Source organism: Tamandua tetradactyla, chromosome X, assembly GCF_023851605.1.
Source record: "Tamandua tetradactyla isolate mTamTet1 chromosome X, mTamTet1.pri, whole genome shotgun sequence".
Classification (NCBI taxonomy): Eukaryota; Metazoa; Chordata; class Mammalia; order Pilosa; family Myrmecophagidae; genus Tamandua; species Tamandua tetradactyla.
Genome location: NC_135353.1, coordinates 72,261,905 through 72,284,059, shown reverse-complemented (window position 1 = coordinate 72,284,059; position 22,155 = coordinate 72,261,905). Strand labels below are relative to the sequence as shown.

Below are 22,155 nucleotides of genomic sequence, written 5' to 3'. Positions count from 1 at the left end.
GAGCAACACTACAAGGCATTAGTCACAAGAGCATGCTACATGGATACAAGGAATGATTGCATTTTGGTGCTTGGCATACCTTAAACATAATCTTGTTGAGTCCTAACATTTTACAGAATGTCAGACCAAGACCTAGAGAGGTAGAATGACTTGTGGTCATGGCAAAGTCCAAAAACAGCAGGGAATAGTCATGCTAGGACCAGAAAGAGCTTATTCCTTTTCTGCCTACATTGGGATTAGAAGTTCTGAATTCTCCAACTCCTGGGTTTATTTTCTTTTATTTTGTTGTGTCAAGCATCAATCTGGCATCAGTTCAGTAAAAGAATAAGAAGGAAGAATGTTAAACTATAGAGGAGAAATGGATCTTAGAGGAAAGAAGATATAGTTCACAAAAGAAGAAATAGAAGTGGCCACTAAATATGTGGGAAAAAGGTTAAGCATCTCTAGTAATTAAAGAAATGTAAAATAATCCTCAAGATGCAATTTTTACTTTCAAAATTGGCAAAGATATTTTAAAAATAAAATACTCAGTACTGGCAGGTGTGCTGGGAAACTGGCAGTTGCATACGTTATTGGTGGGATGAGAAACTGATAAACTTTTATCTAGGGCAATTTAGGCCTGAAATTGGTTCATATTCTTTGATCCAGGAATCACCCTTCTAAGAAATTATCCTAAGGAAGAAATCACAAATATGCACAGAGATGTTCATTGTAGTGTGACTTATAAATCAAAAGCTATCAATAAATGTCAAATTGATAAATATAGATAATGGCGTATTCATGCAATGGAATACTATACAACAGTGATTAAAGTTAACAGTTATTAAGCTGGGTACTATTGCCAGATATTGTGGTAAGTTATTTAAATTCATTATTAACTTTAATCGTTAGAATAATCCTGTAAGGTGGTATCATTGTTATCCCCATTTCACAGCTGAGGACACTGAGGCTCAGAGAGGTTAACTTTTACTAGGCCACACTGCTATTAGGTTGAATAGTGTGAATTTGACTCTTGGTCTGTCTGACTCTAGAACCCATGCCCTTCAACCACTGTGCTGTACCACCTATACAGCCATTAGAAATCATGTTTTAGGGGAATATTTAATAGCGTTCTAAAATTGTAATGATATAATGGCAAGTGAAAAAAGCAGAATGCAAAATTATTTATATATATATATATACACACACAATGTGATGATATTATTTTTAGAGTACATACATATTTTTCATAGAAAAACTACAATAAGGCCTCACAACTGTTAGTAATGATTATCTCTGAGTGGTGGTCTTATAGCTGATTTTGATTTTCATCCTTATGATTTTTTGTATTTTTCAGTTTTTCTATAAGGAACATGCATTATTTATGTAATTAGCAAAAAGAAAAATGTTAATATAGAAAGAGATCTGCACGTAAGCCTTGAGTAATCTTTATGCCTATATATGCCTATATTAATGCTCCATTATTTTATCTGAATGACTAGTTTATGTTGGTGTCTGATCAGAGAGGAACCAACATTTCAACCATTCTTGGGAATATTTTGGGGGATGAGGGGCTATATAATCTCTAGGGACTTCAACTACAACAAAGTATCCTACAAAACACAAACGCCTGAGCCCTGATGATCTGTAATACTCCCCAATCTTTGGACCATGAACCCCTGAGGAGAGAAGAATGGTATTTAATACAAGGAGTCCACAGATCCTTAAATGTATCAATGTTTTTGTCTGTAGGTACTAAAAGTACAACTACTCTTGTGGGTGTGAGTGGATGAAGTAAGAACTTTTTTAACCTTAAGAAAGGGCTCTTAGACCTAAACTGTTGGGAACCACTAGAACAAGGTGTAAAAATGATGGCTATTAAATCAAAGATGTTCACTTCCTGCCCTTTGGATCTTGGTTTCATGTCTGTGCCTAGCACCAAGAGATAACACCTTTTTCTTGCTGTTTGTTTATTGTCTCTATTAGTCGGGGTTCTCCAGGGAAACAGAAAAGACAGGGTACACACACACATACATATACATGTAAATATATATACATGTGCATGTATATATGTACATGTAAACATTATGAGATTTATTATGGAAATTGGCTCATGTGACTGCAGGGATTGGCAAGTCCAAATCCTGTAGGGCAAGCTGCAAGCTGGGAACTCCAGTGAAAGTTTCAATGAATTCCCCAGGAGAGGCTGGCTGGCTGAAATAGAGATGGAAATTCTTCCTGCTGACTGGTGAAGTCCTCCGTTCTCCCTTGAAGGCCTTCAACTGACTGGATGAGACTTTTCTCATTGTTGAAGGCAGTCTCCTTTGTTGACTGGAGATGTAATCAGCCATGAATATGGTCAGCTAACTAATGATTTAAATCCATGAAATATCTTCACAGTAACAATTAGGCCAGTGCTTGCCTGCCCAAACAACTGGATAGCAAAACCTGGCCAAGTTGTCACATCAACTTAACTATTACAGTACACCCTTGTCAACATGGCACCCATACATATATCCTTAAACAACACTTCATCTCTAAATAAATCAGGAGCACTGAGAGGCACAGGTCCCTTTGGGGAAAGCTGGGAGGAAGATTAATAATATTAATCTTCAGCAGTATAACAGGGTCCTTCTCCAAGGATCCCAGCCTTCCCTTCATTCAAGGAGTTCTCCATCTGTAAACTGCCTCAAGTCTGGGAATTGACTGAGTCAGTTCTGTTCTTCATATGGTACCAACAGGACCAGCTTTCAGAAACTCAGACCTGAGCATGTCGTTCTTTCCATGGCTTATGGCTATGGTTTCATGGTCTGGTACCTGTTTATCCTTCTCCCTCCTTGAAAGTCTGTGCTCTGAATCTTGTACATTGCTCCTTCTGGCTTCCTTTGCACATCTGCTATCTGAGTGGAACACTCATTCCAATGCCACTCCCCAACACACTCCAAATTAAGTCATATTTCAAGTCTCAATGACATGTCGCTTCCTCCAGGAAGCGTTCCTTGCTTGATTTAGGTGCTCTTCCTGTGTGTAGCTCTACTTGAGGCCTTCCTGCCTTCTGTTGAAATTGCATCTTACTTGATAATCTCTCCCACTGAGTCGGTTCCATGAGGGCAGGAACTATGTCTGTCTTGTTCACACCATATCCGTGGCAAAAAAAGTTTTGAGGCTGAGAAAAATGTCCAAATCAAGGCACCAGCAAGGCGATGTTTTCTTTCTGAAGACTAACTGCCGGCCATCCTTGACTACTCTCCATATAGCAAGGCATATGATGGCGTCTGCTGATCTCTCCCTTTTCTGGATTTCGTTGCTTTCGGTTTCTTGCTTCTGTGGCTTTCTCTCCTAAAATATATCACTTTTTTCCGTTTGCAAGCATCATCTTCACCACTCATTCTCATCACACTTGTGTACATTTATTCAACTGTTAATTGGTTTGTGCATCAAATTTTTCACTATTTCTCCTTTTCTAAATTTAGCTCCTGGCATCTAAAGCTGCCTCAAGCATTGCATATTACCCAATATCACACTCAACCCAAACCACACCAAATTTGCTCCTTCTCTTGTCTTCCCTGTCTTGCTATTGACTATATTACCCACCCAGGCCCCCAAATTAGAAACTTTGACTCCTTCACTTTACTACCCTTCACATCCAATTGATTACCAAGTACAATATATTTTACCTCTTCAGTGTATCTCAAATCCATGCTCTCTACTCCATTCTCACTGCAACTGTCTGATTTTTATAACAGCTTCTTAATGGATTTTTCCTCTGGGAGAATCATTCTACATGGCAGCCAGAACACTCTTTCTAAAGGGCAAATCTGATCATGTTACTTCCCTGCTTAAAATCTTCAGTTTCTCCCATTGTCTACAAGATAAAGTCTAGAATCCTCTGCTTGGCATTCAAGGCACGCCACAATCTGCCCACTGCCTCATTTTCTAGCCTCATCTTCTATGACTCTCTATAAGGAACCTACTTTGTGCTCTGGTTACGCTGAGCACACCATACATTTTATTTTCATGCTGTTTAGAATGCTATTTTTACAATTTTCTCTGCCTAATGGCAATCCTATTTCTCTTTCATGACTCAACTCAAGCATATTTCCTCTAGGGAAACCTTTATGGACATTTGACATTCCCATGTAGAACTCATGTTTCCCTCATTTGTCCCTTCATATCACCCCATAAACATTTCTATTATTAATGCAAGTAATACTTTATGGCTTTTATTTTTTCCATATTTGTTCTTTCCGTATGAGGCTGTCAAATTCTCAAGGACAGGCACTGTGTCTTTTTCATCTCTGTGCCTCCTAAACTCTAGCCATACTGAATTCACTGTTCTCTGATGATGCTTATGCCTTTTTGGAACAGCTGCATTTACACAGGCCCTCTACCTGGAACACCCTTCTCTCCTTCTCTGTGTAGGCACACATCTACTCATCCTTTAAGATGTAGTTCAAATGCAGTTTCTTTGAAATCTACACATTTTCAAGAGTAGTTTATTGTTCCCCACTCTGTGCTCCCCTTTCCTTCTGGTCAAACCTTGATGATAGCATTTGCCACATAGGCATTTTATTATATACATTAGCTTACATGAATTCCCCCTCCCCCGTTACCATCTTCCACTCAGGCTGTGAGATCTTTGACAGCAAGATGGGGTCTTCTTCATCTTTGTCTCTCTAGCATAAAGTACAATAAATACTTCCTTAACGAATAATTAAATAAAGTCCTTTGAAGTACATGGTGGCCTGGGACAAACTATTGGGGAGGCTGGTAAGCTTTTAATACTTAATTACATAACTGATCAAGGCACCTCTGGGTAAGTGCTAGATTCATAAAACTTTTCTAGGTCTTCACTCTAAATCTCTCCTTGTTAATCTTCCAGGTACTTATGCCCAGCAGTGGGTATACTGACCATCTTCACCCTCCATGAGGCTTGGTTCTGATGCAATCTATGGTCATGCAGGGATGCCCTTACACCTTCCCACGATGTCATGAGTGGCAGGCCACTGACCAATTCCATCACAGCAGCAGCCTCAGAAGTGCCTGTCCCCAGCCTCAGGTAAGAGGCCTATAGCAAAAGACAAACCTGAGGAGAAAGGGTGTAGACAAGATCTATGTGTGTTCTGATGGGTATCCATGCTTCCTAAGACTCAGAGGCATTCTTGTACATATAAAACCCCTTGGATAACATGGAGCCTCCTTGTGGCCCATTATTTGTCACTCATAAGACCTTTCATGGGGGGCAGCAGGTAAGGAAGAATTATGGGCTGGGTAAGCTAATGGGTCCACAATAGTTGAGGAGCTGATTCCATATTAACTTCTCAAGGTCTACAGATCTAGGAAGATCCCAAAAGAGGGAGATCCTTTATAGTATGGCCTAGAACTGTGAAAGGCTTTTCTCTGCCTTGTATTTTCTGTGAAATACCTCAGAGTCTGTAGGTATCTCTCTCCTTCCACTGGCTCTTTCTCTCAACTTCCTAGTCTCACTTGCAGCTCCCAGCTTAGCCCCAGGAAGCATTCCCTGAGCTTCATTTCTGCTTCCATTTCACTCTTGTCCCCTAGGATAAGGAGCAGTGGTGGTGGTGGTGTGTGTGCATGTTTCTGTATGTTGGTAGGGTGAGTGGGGAGGGCAAAGGGTTTAGAGAATTTGTGAGAGGCAGTGATCTTGAGATGGCAGAACTCTCTCCTGACAGTGAGGGAGGTTCACAGGAAAGTTTAGTGGATAAAAGAGAAGCATAAGCATATTTTGGGTTGTCCTCCAGTGCTTTGGGGTCCAGATGCCATGAGAGTTTGAGAAAGTCATGCTACTGCCTCCTCACACATAGGTCTGCAGTGCTGATTCACTACTGGGGATGCAGGTGGTAGCTAAATATATAAGGAAGAAAGGAGGGAGGAAAGCCATGGGGATGGAGAATGTGGGTGCTGGTGAGCTAGTTTTCAGGAGAATAATAAGGGAAAAGTTCAGATTCAGAGAGTCATAAAAGCCAGAAGTAAATTTCACTGAGCTGTTTTCCCACATCTAGTCAGACAAAGTTGCTGCCTCTAACATATTCTCAAAGCCAGGGTCAACGTGGGAGTCTCCCAGTGCATCCACCTCTTCCCCATGTTGAAACTTTCATAGGGTTGAGGGATTGAGAAGCCTGAACCCCTCCAAAAGGCTTGCCGTGTTCACTGCCCCCCACCAAGCTTTACTGCCTAGGCAAGGGTACCTAATGGCTTCATTTTGTGATTGGGATTGATGAGGTCGAACTCCTCTTCTCTGCCACCGTCCAGTTTCACTTTCTTCCCTATTGCCCTGATTTCCTCTCAAAGGTTCAAGAGATGGGTAGAGAGCCCTGTGCAGAGTGAAGAGTGAGAAGCTAATATCTTGGCTACAAAAGCCAGAAGTAGAACGCAATCAATAGGGAAAGGGAAAGAAAACAATTGCTGTTCATTTCCTATTGTGTTCCGACTTTGCTAGGTGGGACTTGGGAGTGTAAGGGGGAACTAGGAGAGGGAGAATAAGAGGATAGGGAACAGTTTAGAAGCTGGGCAGGGGCCAGGAAACAGGGAAGCTGGAAGGGATGAAGGACTAATATGGGTAGAGCCAAGCTTATTGTAGGTTCTTCCCCCAGAGCCAGGACAGCTGTGTTGTGGCTGAGTCACAAGAGGCTGTTTCTAGCTCTGGGACAGGCCTGGTCCAGAGGATTCTGCGAGACAGTTGTCTCCACCTCAGTCCCCTGAAAGGGTCAGGCGGCTGTTCAAACTATTCCTGTAGGTGGGCTTCAGCATGGAAACAATGTGGAATTGTGGAAAGCCCAAATGACTCTGTGGGAGATAAATGAGGATGGGAACAGAACTCTTTTTGGTGAAAGCTAAGTGTTTTCCCTCAGTGCTGAGGAATGAGGCCTAGTTATGGAATGTTAACCCTTCCCCCAGAAAAGACTGCTAAAGAAATCAAAGGGGGCCCTGCATCACAGTCCAGTGGCTTATGGGAGTGGACCTCCCCTCAGCTCCCACCCAAGCAGGGCACAAGAGTTTCCTTTGCACTGGGTCCCTGCATGGAGCTGTTGGGTTCCATTTTCTCTATTTGCTCCCCTGCAGAGGTCCAAGGGGATGCCCACAGAACCCCGCCCCTGGACTCTGATGAATTTTCTGGGCTCTGCACTCATCCAAAGATCATCGGATTCAGAGGGCTATTGCTTCCCAATCCTGCCATCCCATGGCTCTGTTCCCCTGTTTGCCACACACATTCCTTACTGTCTCTGAGGATCCTTATTTAATTAAGGACAAGTCTTCCTTCCCTAGCCCATCCTCCTGACAGACCTTGGGAAAATTGCTTACCAGAGGTCTGCTACCAAAGTGGTCTGATCCTTTCCTCTATTTCAGGGGAGGGGTGGGTCTGGAGGCAAAGTGAGTCCTTTGTGTCTTCTGTGGAAAGGGAAAATAAATCAACAGAAGCTACCCTCAGCATGCCCCTCCTCAGCACCATGGAATGCCCAGTCCCACTCCTGTTATCCTTGCCAGCCTGGGAGGGCCATCTTGCCCTGGTACAGTGGGCCCAGTTGCGAGAGAGCTGGAATTCCTCAGGGACAAAGATTTGATTCACCAACCAAACCCTGACATAGCCACCCCCTCCAGATTCCTGGGGGGTCAGTAAACAAACAGGGTGACAGCTCCCACCTCGTAGCCTGGCTCAGCTCTGCCTCCCACTGAGTGGGCTTGATCAGAGCCTGTCAGGACTGCCTGTGGCTCACCAGACATTGGGTCCGGCAGGGGATTCGTACTGAGGGATGATCATGGAGCAGCCCAATCCTGGAATGGAGCCCCCAGGCAGCACAGGTAGGGTTAGCTCATAGGCCCCAAGAGAATCTGAGTTCAGAGCTTTGCCTCAGATGGTGAAGGGAAGCTGGCTAGGCTGTCCTTGTGTGCAGAGGCTCAGAGCTTGGCTACTGACACTCCCTCAACTTCCTTTTCACTGAGTGGCTGAGAGCCATGGTTTTTTGTGTGTGTGTTTGTTTGGTTTTTTTGTTTGTTTGTTTGTTTTAAAATTCTGAGATTCTAAGCTTTTTATATATAATCTAGTCTTCCCCAGAGAGAGCTGTGGTTTTAATGGGAAGATTTGTTTCGGAAATTGCCTGGAGAGTCTTGTGGGGGAGAAAGTATGGTTTGAGGAAATGGGAGACTAGAAGAATGTTAACCACTAGCGGGGTCATTTTCTTTCCACAAGAAGACAAGCAGATTAATAAGCAGATAGGCATGTGGGTTTCCATGGATTAGGGTGGAGTGGCACAGGCCAAGATTTCTTCCTCTACGCTCCCCTTCCCTCTACTCTCTAATGTCTGCTGTCTGGGCAACCCTGGTACTGTGCTGTGTGGAGCTAACTTCTTTCGAGCTATTTGACCAACCTGCCTTCAAATCCCACAATACCCCTCAGGGACCTACTTATGCTAGGGATAGCAAGTGATCGGCTATGAACTTGAGGGCCCAAGGCTAGACTTTGGCATGCTCCATGGCTTGTCCTCTTAGCTGCCAACTCTGGGCAGAGTGCTTTGAAGATCAAGATCCAAAATGCTGCTAGCCCTTCCTCAGCCCATGGAAGATGAACAGTTCTCTTTAAGACTATTTCCGGGTTTTCCAACTGGTAGTGGGGAATGTGGGAGGGGAACTAGGGAGGGGATATTAAAGCCTAGGTCCATTTGAGAAGTAGGACACCAATACTGATAGCTTTCTCTGACTGGTCTACTCCTTCTTAGAATCTTTATGGGGTAGCCTTTCAGCTTTCTTTTCTAGAAGGCCAGGTAGACTGTGGGAACCTGAAATACCAGCCTACAGCTTGCCTTGAATGTTGCATTTGCCAGTGATCAGACAATTCAGAGAAGCTTCTTACTTAATGCAAGTACTTCCAGGATCCAGTCTGGGCAGTGGTTACTGATAGAATGAATAACAATAATAATAATAATAGAAGTAGTAGTCAGCAGTTATAAGTGACCAACCTATACCAAAAGAGGATTTTGCAATGAACAGAGTTTACAAAAGTTTTATTTGTTTTATCCCCAGAGAATAAGATTTCTGAACCCTAAGACAAGATTTTTTTCTCCCCTCATTCACATTTGTTCCACCTTGGCTTGATGCACACTTGGGTGTGACACACTCCAGGGATCACAGCAGCCTGTGTGCTGGGATATCTGTGTTTCTGTCCAGGTTAGAGCTGCTGCCTCTGCCCCTGTGCCTCCTCAGGGTGGTGCTGGGGTTCCCTGCTTAAGCCAAAAGCTGTTTATCAGATCTGTTGGTGCCGCTGGACCTCTGGAATCACCAGCCATGAATCTGTGTTGGAATGAAATAAAAAAGAAGTCTCACAACCTCCGGTAAGGCCTGGCTCCTTGAGACACATGCCTGAGGGAATTGGCTGGGATTGTGAGTGGGCTTTTTTGGCTGCTGTGGCTTTGCTGCCTCCTCTCAGCCTGGGCATCATCCTTTCCTCAACCTCATCATTCATTTCTTCTCCCTTTCTTTCTCTGGCACTGGATAAGAATCCTGGTTTGAAAGGCAGGACACTTGGTTTTGAGCCCTGGTTTTAAATAGCTGTGTCACTTTGTTTGAAGCCTCTGAATTTTAACTTCCACTTGTTTTTGTTTTTAAGAAAAAAGATGAGTGGAGGAATAATACCTGTCTTAACTACTTTACTGTGTTGTGAGATTCAAATTCAATATGAAAATGCTTAACTTTTAGTGTATACTTAAAAATACTATAATGTAAACGATAGAAATGATTACTCCCCCTCCTGTTCCTCTCATAAGTGTCCTCCATCTTGGTAGATCTCATCTGCTCTCTCTCCCATGCTTTTATTTCTTCTACTCACATCCATTTGGTTATCAGTCCACTTATTCTATCCCAAATTAAAGACAAGTCAAGAAGAACCTGAAGGAAATTTCTATATCAGTTGCTCTTCTTTTCCCTTCCCTTCTATGACCAACTCTACTTCTCCTCCCCACTTCCTATCATCAGATCCCAAATTCCTGGGCTCCAGTAGGGGTGGGCCGTGTGGAGAACTTGAAAGGATGAAGGCTCTGGAGCCAGACAAACTTGTGTTCAAATCATAGCCCTACCAGTGACTTAACTGTGTGACCTTGAGAATCACTTAATATCTCTGGACAATATTAGTTCCTGCATTTTTAAGGTTACTGTGAAAATTAGCTGAAGCAATAATGTAGGGAGAATGCTTGGCCCAGGTGATAAAGAGGCAATGAAAAAAGATAGTCATTATTTTCAGCTGAAGGGAATGGACTTGATGGCTGCACACAGTCTGGGCCAGCCTCCAGCTGCCTCCCACTTGGATCTCAGCTCAGAGTTCATTTGTAGGGGGAAGCAGACAGAGATAATTATATACTACAAACTTTCTGCTTATGTATGTCAAACCTCTAGCCTATGTTGTTATCAACTGTTGGGACCCTTAGGCTGCTTGTATTCGTAGGCATTCTCATACAAGTTTGCACACAGACAAACACCTGACTTACCCTTTCCACTTACAGCATCCTTTTCCGCTCAGAGGGCAGGCTCAGAGCAGCCTTTGAAAGAGCAGTTTGTTATGACTTGAATCCTGCCAGGGCAAGAGGGTAACTGACAGTTGTCATCCCCTAATGCCCCTGCTCAGTTTCCTACCATTCCAGTTTCCTACCAGCCTGATACTGGGTATGAAACTGAATTAACTGAGGGCCAAAAAGTGACATTTTAAGCCACGTTAAGTTTGGGCTCCCTTCCCATCCATGGCCCTCCTTACTGGTTTCAGTTCTGTGTTCCATGCTGAGAAGCCTTAGGAGCCTGTGTGTGGAACAGGGGGAAGCTGTGGGCCTCCGTCCACTTCCACCAGAGCAGCTCCTCTTTAATCTGTCTAGCATATTAAGTTTCCATGTAAATATTTTGTTTGAGAAAAACTGTTTCCTCACTTAACAAAGGTTGAAAATCACTGTTCGTACCTATTGTGTGCAGTGCTCGCCTAGAAGCCTTCTCAGACCATAGTGGAAAGCTTCAGCTCCCTCTCCAAGAGATTATTGACTGGCTCAGTCAAAAGGATGAAGAGTTGTCAGCTCAGCTGCCTCTACAAGGGGATGTAGCCCTGGTACAACAGGAGAAGGAGACACACACGGTAGGTAGAATTATGGAATCCATGGTGTATAACTTCTCAGCTGGGGAAGGAATCCCTTCTGCAATACCCTGGTAGACAGGTGCTTAGACGACTCTAGTAACAGGAGGCTTCATGCAGTCCATCTGGTCTGTGGATAGCTCTTCACAGAATAAGTCTAATCCTTCTTTCCTATCCCTCCCATCAAATATTGGGACTCACTGAAAATCCTCCCCTGATTTTAATGGGGGTATGGAGAAATTGCCTTAATATGATATTAAGTGAAAAAACAAACAGACTCCAAAACTATATACAGATAGAGCTCAGTTGTCTAAAACTGTATATAGGTGAGTGTATATAGAAACAGAGGAAGGAAGGGTGGGCCACGGTGGGCTCAGTGGGCAGAGTTCTCGCCTGCCATGCCAGAGACCCGGGTTTGATTCCCGGTGCCTACCCATGCAAAAAAAAAAAAAAAAGCAGAGGAAAGAAATATGTCAGAATGTTGATAATAGTTAATGAAATTAGAATTGTTATTAATTTTCTTCTTCGTACTCCTCTGAAATTTCTGAAAATGTGTGATTCATATTACCTTTGTAGTCAGAAAGTAACAGCAGATATGTCTTTGACTATAAATACAGAATAGAGTACAATATACCAAGAAAATACACTATTAATTATATGCCACAATGTGGATGTAATTTACAGACAATAGGTTAAGTAAAAAAATTCAAATACAAAGAGAACTAACGTATGGTTCCATTTATATAAAGTTCAAAAATAGACAAAACTAATCAGTGATGTCACAAGTTAGGATGGTTTTTACTTTTGTGAAGAGAGCTATGGTGTAGTGACTGGAAGTGGCCACAAGAGGCCCTTCTGGATGCTGGTAGAGTTTCCTAATTGCAGCCCTGGATACACAAATGGAATAATTTTATGGAAATTCATCAAGCTTTACACTTATGGTTTGTGTACTCTTCCTTATGTATGTTTCAACCTAAAGTTTAAAATATAACACAGTTTTTTTATTTCTCCAAGCCCCTTACAGGGACTTTTTGAGTCCTCCAGAGAAACAAGCTTCCCAACCCAATATCCCATACTTTGCTCTACTCTGTGCCATAGACAGATTTTCCAGTGTCAGAAATTCATTTCCCTGCCTGCAGGAAAGATTGCACCTTTTATTATTCTGTGAAGCCCAAAGAAAATGGTCACATGATAGTGTGAAAGGACTAAATCACACTGAAGAGAAGAAAGGGTGTTAATTTCAGTATGGAACTTAGAGAGTTTGAAAGACCAATCTCTCCTGTTGACCACATTGATAAACTTCACAGGCCTTTATGGACGAAGTCAAGTCTCGGGGCCCTTATATCTACTCTGTGCTGGAGTCAGCTCAGTCCTTCCTGTCCCAGCACCCATTTGAGGAATTAGAGGAGCCCCGTTCTGAGAGCAAAGGTGGGTGGTCTTCGTCTCTTTCCTCTTCTTCTTGATCTATGTGCCACTAAACACCTACTGCCTTCACTAAACTCATTTCCTTAACTGGTATCTACGAGGACAATTTTCTCCGAGGAATCCAAAGTTGGGGAGGAGCAAGATTTATACTGAAAAGCAAAGCAAAGAGAGCAGAACCTGGAGTGGAGTTACCAGTGCAAAGCCCAAAGCTTTATGTGGCTATCTGGAGCATCATGTGTAGTCTTTTAATTAGACATAAAAAAGAAAAAAAAAAAGCTCAAATGAATTGAACTTATTCAATGAATAAAAACAGTACTTGAAAATATACACTGCTTTATTCCAATATAAAATAAAAATTTTGAGTAATGACACTAGAGAGGAAAAACTTGTTATGACTCATTGACACTGCCCTGGTAGCTTTTTGTCCTTTCCCTCGGTAGAGTGGGCCAACTCTAGTACTAGATTCAAACTAGAAGATAGGATGGGATTCATGGGGATTCTGTCTGAGTGGTGGCTCAGCAAGGCCTCTTCTCCAGAAAGAGTGCTCAGGCTTCTGAGAGAGTCTATTAATATCCTGGAAAGACCCTTCATTAATGGAGCCTTTTGTTAATGTTGTTTATTGTCAGTTTACTTCTAGCCCCTCGTAGGAGGGCTAGGACTTAATTTGCTGCCGATGAGCTCAGCTGGAACAGTGACAACTCAAGTGAGTGTGGGGCTTTGGGACTTTGAACTTGTTTCTGCAAAAGCAAGAGGAAACCTACAAATTAGGAGATTAACTGGAAAAGTTGGATAAGAATAACCTCTCCTGGACTAGGCCTTCATAAAATGCCACCATTCTCTGTATCAAAGTGGGCAGCAGGCATTGGACAAAATCATGTTCCAGAATCACGTGAACATGACTTTACATGATTCACCTCACAATACCCCTTAAAATATGTAGCTCAATATTTTGCCCATTTTTTTAAGGCTATGAGAAACTCCTCATGATATAATAAATGGGGAAAATATATAAAACAAAACATAGTATCTTAACTGTGGTGGTGGATACTCAAATATATGTATGTGATAAAGTCACACAGAACCACATACACAAGTAAGTACAAGTAAAATTGAAGAATTCTGAATAAGATCTGTAGATTGTGTCAATGTCAATATCCTTGTTGTGATATAGTACTATAATTTTGCAAGTTGTTAGCATTTCAGGAAACTGGATAAAGGGTATATGAGATCTCTGTTTTATTTCTTACAAGTGAATGCGAATCTACAATTATCTAAAAATAAAAGTTTAATTAAAAAATCTAAATATGAAAAGGAGTTCAAACACGGAAAATGTCTATTTGTATATGTATGAATATATATATATATAACTACACACACACATACACATGCACACATATTCTACAAGGGCTGTCTGTGTCTCTGTTCTTCCTTGTCCCCTGAGCTGCCTCTGCCTGATTGTTCTGACCTGACTTCCTGCTTGCCCTTGTAGATAACTCCCCCCGACAACGGATTCAGAATCTTAGCCGCTTTGTGTGGAAGCAGGCAACAGTGGCCAGTGAACTGTGGGAGAAGCTGACTGCCCGATGTGTGGACCAGCAACGCCACATTGAGCGCACTCTGGAGCAGCTGTTGGAGATCCGAGGGGCAATGGAGGAATTAAGCAATACCTTGACCCAGGCCGATGGAGTTCGAGCCACTTGGGAACCCATTGGGGATCTCTTCATTGATTCACTCCCAGAGCACATCCAGGCTATTAAGGTATACAGGTCCCCCTCACCTGGCTTCAGTCCACCCTTAGTCCTGATGCCTTTCCCACACCCTGACACTATTCCTCCTATTGAGACTCCATTATTGGCCTGGACTACAACTGGGCCTTCTTCAGTTTATGCTGCTGGATTTGGGGGCTGGTTTGACTGTGGTTTTCACTGTTCTGCTGTCTTTTCTTTTCCTGGTGTTTTCTGAGAAGAGGAAAGGAAGAGGGTAAAGACAGTAGCCAACCCCATCTTAGTCTGGTTGCCTTGTTAAACAAGCACCTAGGTTGTGTTTTAGTTGTAAAACCTTTGGGTGGGAGGGAGGAGTTCAGGGGAATGGCTAATGATTCCTCTTTCCCACTCTGTTCTGGGACTTTGGTCCTGCTTTTACAGCTATTCAAAGAAGAATTCTCCCCTGTGAAAGATGGCGTGAAATTGGTGAATGATCTGGCCCACCAACTTGCAATTTCTGACGTGCATTTGTCAATAGAAAATTCCCGGGCCCTGGAGCAGATCAACATCCGGTGGAAACAGCTACAGGTAGAAGAGCAGCCTGGAGTGAGAGATGAGGAAGAGCCTCAGTATGCGTAGGCTTGGGGGAAGGTGTGTGGTGGTGGCAGGAAACTTCTTCAGGTCCAAAGTAAATGAAGGAGTATTGAAATGAGACCTACATGGGAAAGGGTAATTACAAAATCTGAAACAGAAGAACAGGACTCTCAACCTTTAAGCTGCAGGAAGTGATTAAAATGACAAAATGAGAGGGATCTGTCTAGATTTGAGCACTTTGGGTAGAGAGGGCAGATGAAGAGTGACTATAGCCTAGAATTAGGGCTGTTCTTCTCTCGCCCTTGGGAATGCCTAAGGAGCAGTAGGAGTTGGGTGATGGTGTGAGGAGCTGGAACTGGAAAAAAGCTAGCCTATGAGGTAGTTCATAAATATACCTAGAGGTGCCTGGAAATCCCACACTAAATACCTGGAATGAATCAACTTACCTCCTACCCATTCTTTCCATAGGTGTCAGTAAGCGAGAGGCTTAAGCAGCTCCAGGATGCCCACAGGGACTTTGGGCCAGGGTCACAGCACTTCCTCTCCTGTACGTGAGCCAAACTGGACTTTAAGTAGCAGAACCTCAACTACCTTCCAAGAGAGTCTACTATTGTCCCTTGGGGGCCTGGTGGGAGCCCAGTATACCTTGGTATCCAAGAAGCAGTAAGGATAAAAAAGTGTAGTATAGTGGTTAAAAGAACAGTCTCTCAAATCAGCTAGCTCTAGGTCTGAGTCACAGCTCCACAACTTAATAGCTGTAGAAGCTTGGAAAACTGGCTTAACCTTCCTGAAGCTCAGTTTTCCTATCTATAAAGAGGATAAAAATATTACCTAGGTCATAGATTATGAGAAGTTAATGACGTTATTTGTTCAACAATATATATTGAGGGCCTACTATGGACCAGGACTGTTCTAGGCATTGGGATTACATCAGTGAACAAAGGGGACAAAAATACTTGGACTTGTAAAGCTTGCATTCTAGTTGGGAAAGCCAAGCAATAAACAAATAAGTAAAAAATATAATGCCAATTGGTGACAAATGCTATGGGAAAAATTAAAGCTGGGAAGGCATGAATAGGGAGTGCTGGACTTAAGGAAGGTGTTGCAATTTTGAATAGGGTGGTTAGGAAAAGGCCTCACTGAGAGGGTGACAATTGAACAGAAGCCTAAAGAATGTGAAGGACTGAGGCACGTGGATATCTGAGGGAAGAGCATATCAGGCAGAGGAAACAGAAACTTCCAAGATCTTAAGGTAAGGGCATGACTAAGGAACAAGAGACTGGCGTGGAAGTGAGCAAGGAGGGGAGAAGGTCAGAATAGTAGCAGAAGGCTAGAGCATGGAGGGTCTTGCAGGCTGTGGTAAGAACTTCAGATTTTATTCTGAATAGAATGGAGAACATGTGATGTGGTTTAAGCCAAGGGATGATCTGACTTATGTTAAGAGAGTCAGAGTGTTGAGAATAGACTGTTGTAGAGTGGAAGCAAGGAGTTCTGTTAGGAGGCATGTTGCAACAATCCAGGTGAGGTATTATGGTGGCTCAGACAAGGGTGGTAGCAGTACAGATGATGAGAATATATATATCTATATTAGAGAGAGAGAGAGAGATGCACACAAAGGATTTAGCATAGTCTCTGGCACATAGTGGGAGTGCAATAAATGTTAACTGATTATTATCACTATTATAGTCACTAGCATGCAGTTATACCTTCTAAGGGCTCTTGTATCCAGGGAAATTGCACTGCGGAGGTTGGTCAGGTCACCAGAGCCTTTCCTAGAACATCCAGAATGTAAAGATGTAAGCCAGAGAGACACATACTTTTCCAGAGTTCCTCACTAGACACAGAAATGAGCTGTACCTTCCCCTATTGTCCCACAGGACTGAGAAGCTTAACCTTTCCATAAAGAAAGTAAGATCCACTTCATATCCACTGCTGCATTCCAGCTGTCTGCAGCTGAATGTGTAGAAAAGGTAGTCTGTTCAGGGAGGGGATTATCATGATGGCCAAGGCTCAGTATTCCTGTTCATGCCCTTGCTATATCTCTGGTATGTTAGTACCAGTTGCAACCTTTTCTCTTTCCCTTGTCCTAACATAAGGGAGAGAATTTTGTTCATTAAAAGTTTTTCCCCATACCCTCAGGGGCTGTGAAGAGTTGGCGATGAGAGTCATGAATCTCTTTTGGGTTTGACCACCTCTTATGGAGGATAGAACAGGGTAGTGATCAAAGGCCCTGAAGAGCATTCATAGTCAACTTTCTTTTTCTTTCTCTTCTCCTTTACCAGCCTCTGTCCAGGTGCCCTGGGAAAGAGCAATTTCACCCAATAAAGTTCCCTACTATATCAAGTGAGTGACCATTTGGATCAAAAACGGGTCAGAAACCTGCTCACCCACTCCCTCACCTGTCCTTTTTCTACCTTCCCCTGTCACTCCTTGTCTGTCAAGATTCCTGCATCCAGTCCAGCTTTTCCCCCACTCATCTCAAGAGCTCAAGATTCTATCAGAGTATATGTGAATCTCTTGTGCTTTGAGATCTCCAGAGTTCACCCTTGGATCTTGCAGCTTCTTTCATTCGACTTATCACTGAATGGTGTGCGTGTATGTGGGGAGGTGGGTGGTATAGACCCTGGTGCCACTGATATTTTTGTTTGTAGCCACCAGGCTCAGACCACATGCTGGGACCATCCCAAGATGACCGAGTTATACCAAACTCTAGGTAAGAATGTGAGACCTCTGAATAGGGTAGGAATATATACAGCTGCCTTTGTCTTATAATATTAGAAGGGATTTCCCTTGAATAAACAAATGGGGTGGAAGTGAGTACCTTGTCCTTTCTCCAACAGCCTTCCTTCTTTCCATTCTGTACCTCCCTCAAATGGGGTTCTACATTTCCCCTGGACCACTTTATCATTACATTTGGAAATTCTGCTTATAAATGTGAAGTCTGATCTGCTTTGAAAGACACTGTCAAAGATATGTGCCTTATCTCTAGCTGCTAAGAGGGACTCACCATTATGTTGCAAATTTTATCTATATTGATGCATGTAACTATAGGTTATTAATTTTCACTGTTGTACAGTGTTCCATTGTATATAGTGCAGTTTATATATCCATGCTACTATTGATGGACGTTTGGGTTGTTTCCAGTTTGGGCTAATAAGAACAATGCTGCTATGAAGTTTTGTGCATGTCTTCTGGTGCATGTGTGCCAGAATTTCTCCAGAACATATTTTTTTTGGTCTGTAAGTAATAAAAGCATTTTAGAGTGCTGAGACAGGCATTCAAAAGATAAAATGGACTAGGAAATAGCATAATGCAACAGAGTCTTAGCAAGAATCATATTTGATATTAAGGTTGTTATGTTTTCTTACCTATCAAATCTATAGCGCTATTGTTTCCTAAAATATTTGTTTTAGATATTTGTGTGTGTTTGTGTGTGTGTGTTTGTGTGCATGTTTGTATTCTGGGTGATGATACAAAATGTTTTTCTTACCATAAGTCTTTTTCAAAAATGCTTGAAAAATAAACTGTTCTGGGATAAATAGCTAGCTAGGTTGTAGGGTACATGAATGTTGATTTTACTAGGTAATAAGTTTTGTATCAGTTTACAGTTCCATAAGCAGTTCTTTGATCCACCAATAGTGGATCAATGGATCCACATCCTTGCTGACGCTTGCTATGATCAGACCTTTATTTCTTGCCAATCTGATGGGTATGAAATGATATCTTGTGGTTTTAATTTGAATTTCTCTGATCTGAGTGGGTCTATTTCCATTCTTTGCAGCTGATCTAAACAACATTAAGTTCTCAGCCTATCGCACTGCCATGAAGCTACGTAGAGTCCAGAAAGCACTGCGCTGTATGTCTCCCACTGCACTTCCCTTATGGCTTTCACTCCTATTATTCTTAATCTATCTGCTCTTCCCACTCTCACCTCATCTTGACCAGGGTGGTGGATTAGCTTGGTGGGAACTCTACAAAGGCTGGGATATGTTGACTATGAACGGTTGTTGTTTCCAGGGTCCTTCCACTCTCCCCAAACCTCAGATGAATCCCCAAATTACCCCCAAGGTCTCCTTCCTTGATTCATTTTCCCTGCCCAACTGCCATATAAAAGGAAGTATCTCAACCCATTGTTTGGAACTACCAGGGGCATATTTTTTTTCCATCTTGGGGTTATTGGATGTGGCAGCATGCCAGTTGTTAGGGGACAAGATGGCTACACATATAATGTGGCGTCTAACCTTCCTCAAGGAGACTGTCCATTCAAGATTCCTGGCCCAAGCAATTCTGGCTGGGATAATTCCAGCATTGGGAAGAAATAAAAAGTCCTGTCCTCCTGAGCATATTAATGTTCAGATGTCCAGCCACATCTGAGCATTAATAACCAGTATCTAGGTTCTCAGAACAAGGTTCAAGGACAAACCTATTTGCAGTTTGAACATGTGTAAGAACACAGAAAATTAACATGGAGTTAATACGACATAGGAGATTAGATGAGTCATATCCCACCATCTATTGAAACTGATGTCAAACAAAGAACATATGGGTATGGAAACATCTTAGGATAATCTGTGAGGCTTTTATCTACCTTCTGTCTCCCTGGGGTGAGGGTCTTGGTAAAGGAAAATATTGTATCCTATTTGCAAATGGTTGGTCTGGAGATTGAATCAAATTTGGTGACACCGATAGCCCAGTTTCCTTGTCTAACCCCCAGAATTCTACTTTTGCCTGTGTTTTTCCCTTTTTCCTTTCTTTCCCAGTGGACCTGATAACTTTAACCACAGCACTAGAGATCTTCAATGAGCATGACCTTCAGGCCAGTGAGCATGTGATGGACGTGGTAGAGGTTATTCACTGCCTGACTGCCTTATATGAACGGCTGGAGGAGGAAAGAGGCATCCTAGTTAATGTGCCACTCTGTGTAGACATGAGCCTCAACTGGCTCCTTAATGTTTTTGATAGGTAAGGTCTTTCAGCCTTGGCAGCTTCCAGGATGAAATTCAATGGGACATCCTGGAGTGGGCGTGGTGTGAAGGGGTGGCTCTCATAGTGGACCTGGACCTAACTCAGTCTGGGGTATGGTTTGCACAGAGCCCAGCTGGGATCAACTTTGTGAGGAAAAAGACTACCAAGATATTAATTCTTTACATATATTCATGTTCTCAGTCTCTTCTTTTAAACCTAGTGGTCGCAGTGGAAAGATGCGGGCATTGTCCTTTAAGACTGGCATTGCGTGCCTGTGTGGCACAGAAGTGAAGGAAAAACTTCAGTGTGAGTACAATTCCAAAGTCTGAAGTGGAGCTGGGTGGAGGGGAGAGGACGTGGGGAGGTAGAAGCATGTGAAATAAGCAGACAGTAGGTCCTATGATCCAGCTGAGGGCTACTTGGGCTACCTTGTGATGCTTCCTGGTCAAGGCTATTGAAAACAACCCACAGCAGACAAGGTCCATGGTAGCCCTAAGGCCTGTTATTCCAAGTGCCACTCCAGGGGGGTTGGTTTCCTCTGATCTGTTGTAAGTTCTTAGTCAGGATCTGAGTTGGCTTCCTGGGATACCTAGGCCCTGACATTCTAGTTTTACTTCTCCCTGGCCTATCAAACTTAACTCTATCCCAGACTGAAACTGAAGCCATATCAAACAGTCTACTTGAGACTTTCAATATGAATACATGATCAGAGTGCAATAATCTTCATTATCTGGAAAGTGAACTGTACATAATTATACAGTTTTTAACCTCTCTTGTTTATAGTACCTTTGCTAGCCTCATCATCCTCCATCTTTTAAAGTTTAGCATTTTTAACTTTTCTCCATCATCATTAGTTGCTGAGTGCATAATGCGTGTCATCCACTTGCTAAATGTAGCAAATATGAGGTTAAATTAGACATGGCCCCTGCCTCAAATGGTTTCCAGTCCAGAGGAAGGGACAGAAGTACACAGAAAGCATTTAAAAATTAGAATAGTTGAAATGGCAAACGATATGTGCTACATAAGATCGGCGAGAGATGACAGTGGTCTGGAAAAACTTTACAGGAAAGGCAACTTTTCAAAACATGTTCATAGCTAAGAAATAATTTATTTCTCCCACCATTCCTTTGAGATGACAGTGATTATTTATCCTCAGTTTACACCATAAGGATACTTCAGTATAAAGAGGTTCATGACCAAGTTTCTACAAGCTAGTTAATAATGGATACAGAAGTAAAACCTAGGCTCCTTGCCCTTTACTTCTGTGTATTTTCTAAGCTTTGATGACATGTGAAGCAAACAGGCAATGACCTCTGGAGGCAGGTTTTCTAAAGAGTGGTTTGGGGTAGTTCCCAGGACAGCAGATACAGCCCATATTCAAATATGAGTACCATAGTAAATTCCACAATCACTGAGATCACTTAGAGATAATTTTTAGATGATTAAACATTTTGAATCATCTCCTCTTTGGGGATTATCATGTCAGTGTTTCCTTCCATTTGGGTGGATAATTGAAAAGTGTCTGCAGTATAGGACTACATGAACTATATGAACAGAAGGGTATATGGCAAAGTGACTATGACTCATGTTCAGGCCGCCCTGAATCCCACACCCCACCCATCCTACTTCCTGAGGAATCTGTTTTCTCAGAAGTGTCATATCTGTGTCTGGTACTGCTCTCACATGCAGTTCTCTCTCTCCATTTCTCCCTTTCTTTCTCTCCCTCCTCTTCCTGACACACCCTCTTTGTGTCTCACATTTTCTCCCTTAACTCAGAGAAATACTCTTTGTTGAACTCCTGGGCTTCTAGAAGGTCAGGGATGACTTCTAGATATTCCAGTTCCAAAAGTTATTAGCTAAGTGTATGCACTCTTTCTCTCTCTCCCTTTTATGTACTTTCCTTGCACCATTCTCTGGTTATTCCTGCATCTGGGTTGGGCATTACTTATGCTGGGGCCAGCAGACCTTTTCAGCCAAGTGGCCAACTCAGGCAGCCAGTGTGACCAACGCCACCTTGGTGTCCTGCTTCATGAGGCCATTCAGGTGCCCCGTCAGCTGGGAGAAGTGGCAGCCTTTGGAGGCAGCAATGTGGAGCCCAGTGTCCGTAGTTGCTTCCGTTTTGTGAGTATGGAACACAGGAAGAAGAGAGGAAAGGGAGGAGGGATGGAGGGAAGGAGGACTTAGAGCTAGGCTTTTGATCTGAAGTACTCATGTGTAAGAGAGTGGGGACAGACAGTTCTCTGGGCTTTGAGAGTCAGAGTCCTGTTGGGGAGGGTGCCACCTCAACTGGGTCAAGATAGAAGGTAGGCTTCTCTGGAGAATAGGCCAATAAGGCCTTTCTGGTTCCCCTGCTCCTCTGAGGGTTGA

At 42.8% G+C, this 22,155-nt stretch overlaps 1 protein-coding gene across 5 annotated transcripts in view; it reads left to right on the top strand.

Moving 5' to 3' along the window:
• The window catches only part of DRP2 (dystrophin related protein 2), a 47,986-nt gene that overhangs the window by 12,759 nt on the left and 13,072 nt on the right, over positions 1-22,155 (top strand). For 2 of the 5 annotated variants that reach the window (XM_077146688.1, XM_077146686.1), the window contains exons 1-13: positions 7,662-7,800; positions 9,163-9,326; positions 10,948-11,104; positions 12,409-12,529; positions 14,016-14,284; positions 14,671-14,817; positions 15,292-15,370; positions 17,106-17,166; positions 17,475-17,536; positions 18,605-18,679; positions 19,584-19,785; positions 20,009-20,094; positions 21,752-21,909. In XM_077146688.1, coding sequence (XP_077002803.1) covers positions 9,280-9,326; positions 10,948-11,104; positions 12,409-12,529; positions 14,016-14,284; positions 14,671-14,817; positions 15,292-15,370; positions 17,106-17,166; positions 17,475-17,536; positions 18,605-18,679; positions 19,584-19,785; positions 20,009-20,094; positions 21,752-21,909 — 1,464 coding nt within the window. In that variant the 5' untranslated portion in view covers positions 7,662-7,800; positions 9,163-9,279. Of the gene's footprint in view, positions 1-4,861; positions 5,039-7,661; positions 7,801-9,162; positions 9,327-10,947; positions 11,105-12,408; positions 12,530-14,015; positions 14,285-14,670; positions 14,818-15,291; positions 15,371-17,105; positions 17,167-17,474; positions 17,537-18,604; positions 18,680-19,583; positions 19,786-20,008; positions 20,095-21,751; positions 21,910-22,155 lie in introns of those variants that run through there. The other 3 variants (XM_077146690.1, XM_077146687.1, XM_077146689.1) reach the window with 3 other exon arrangements.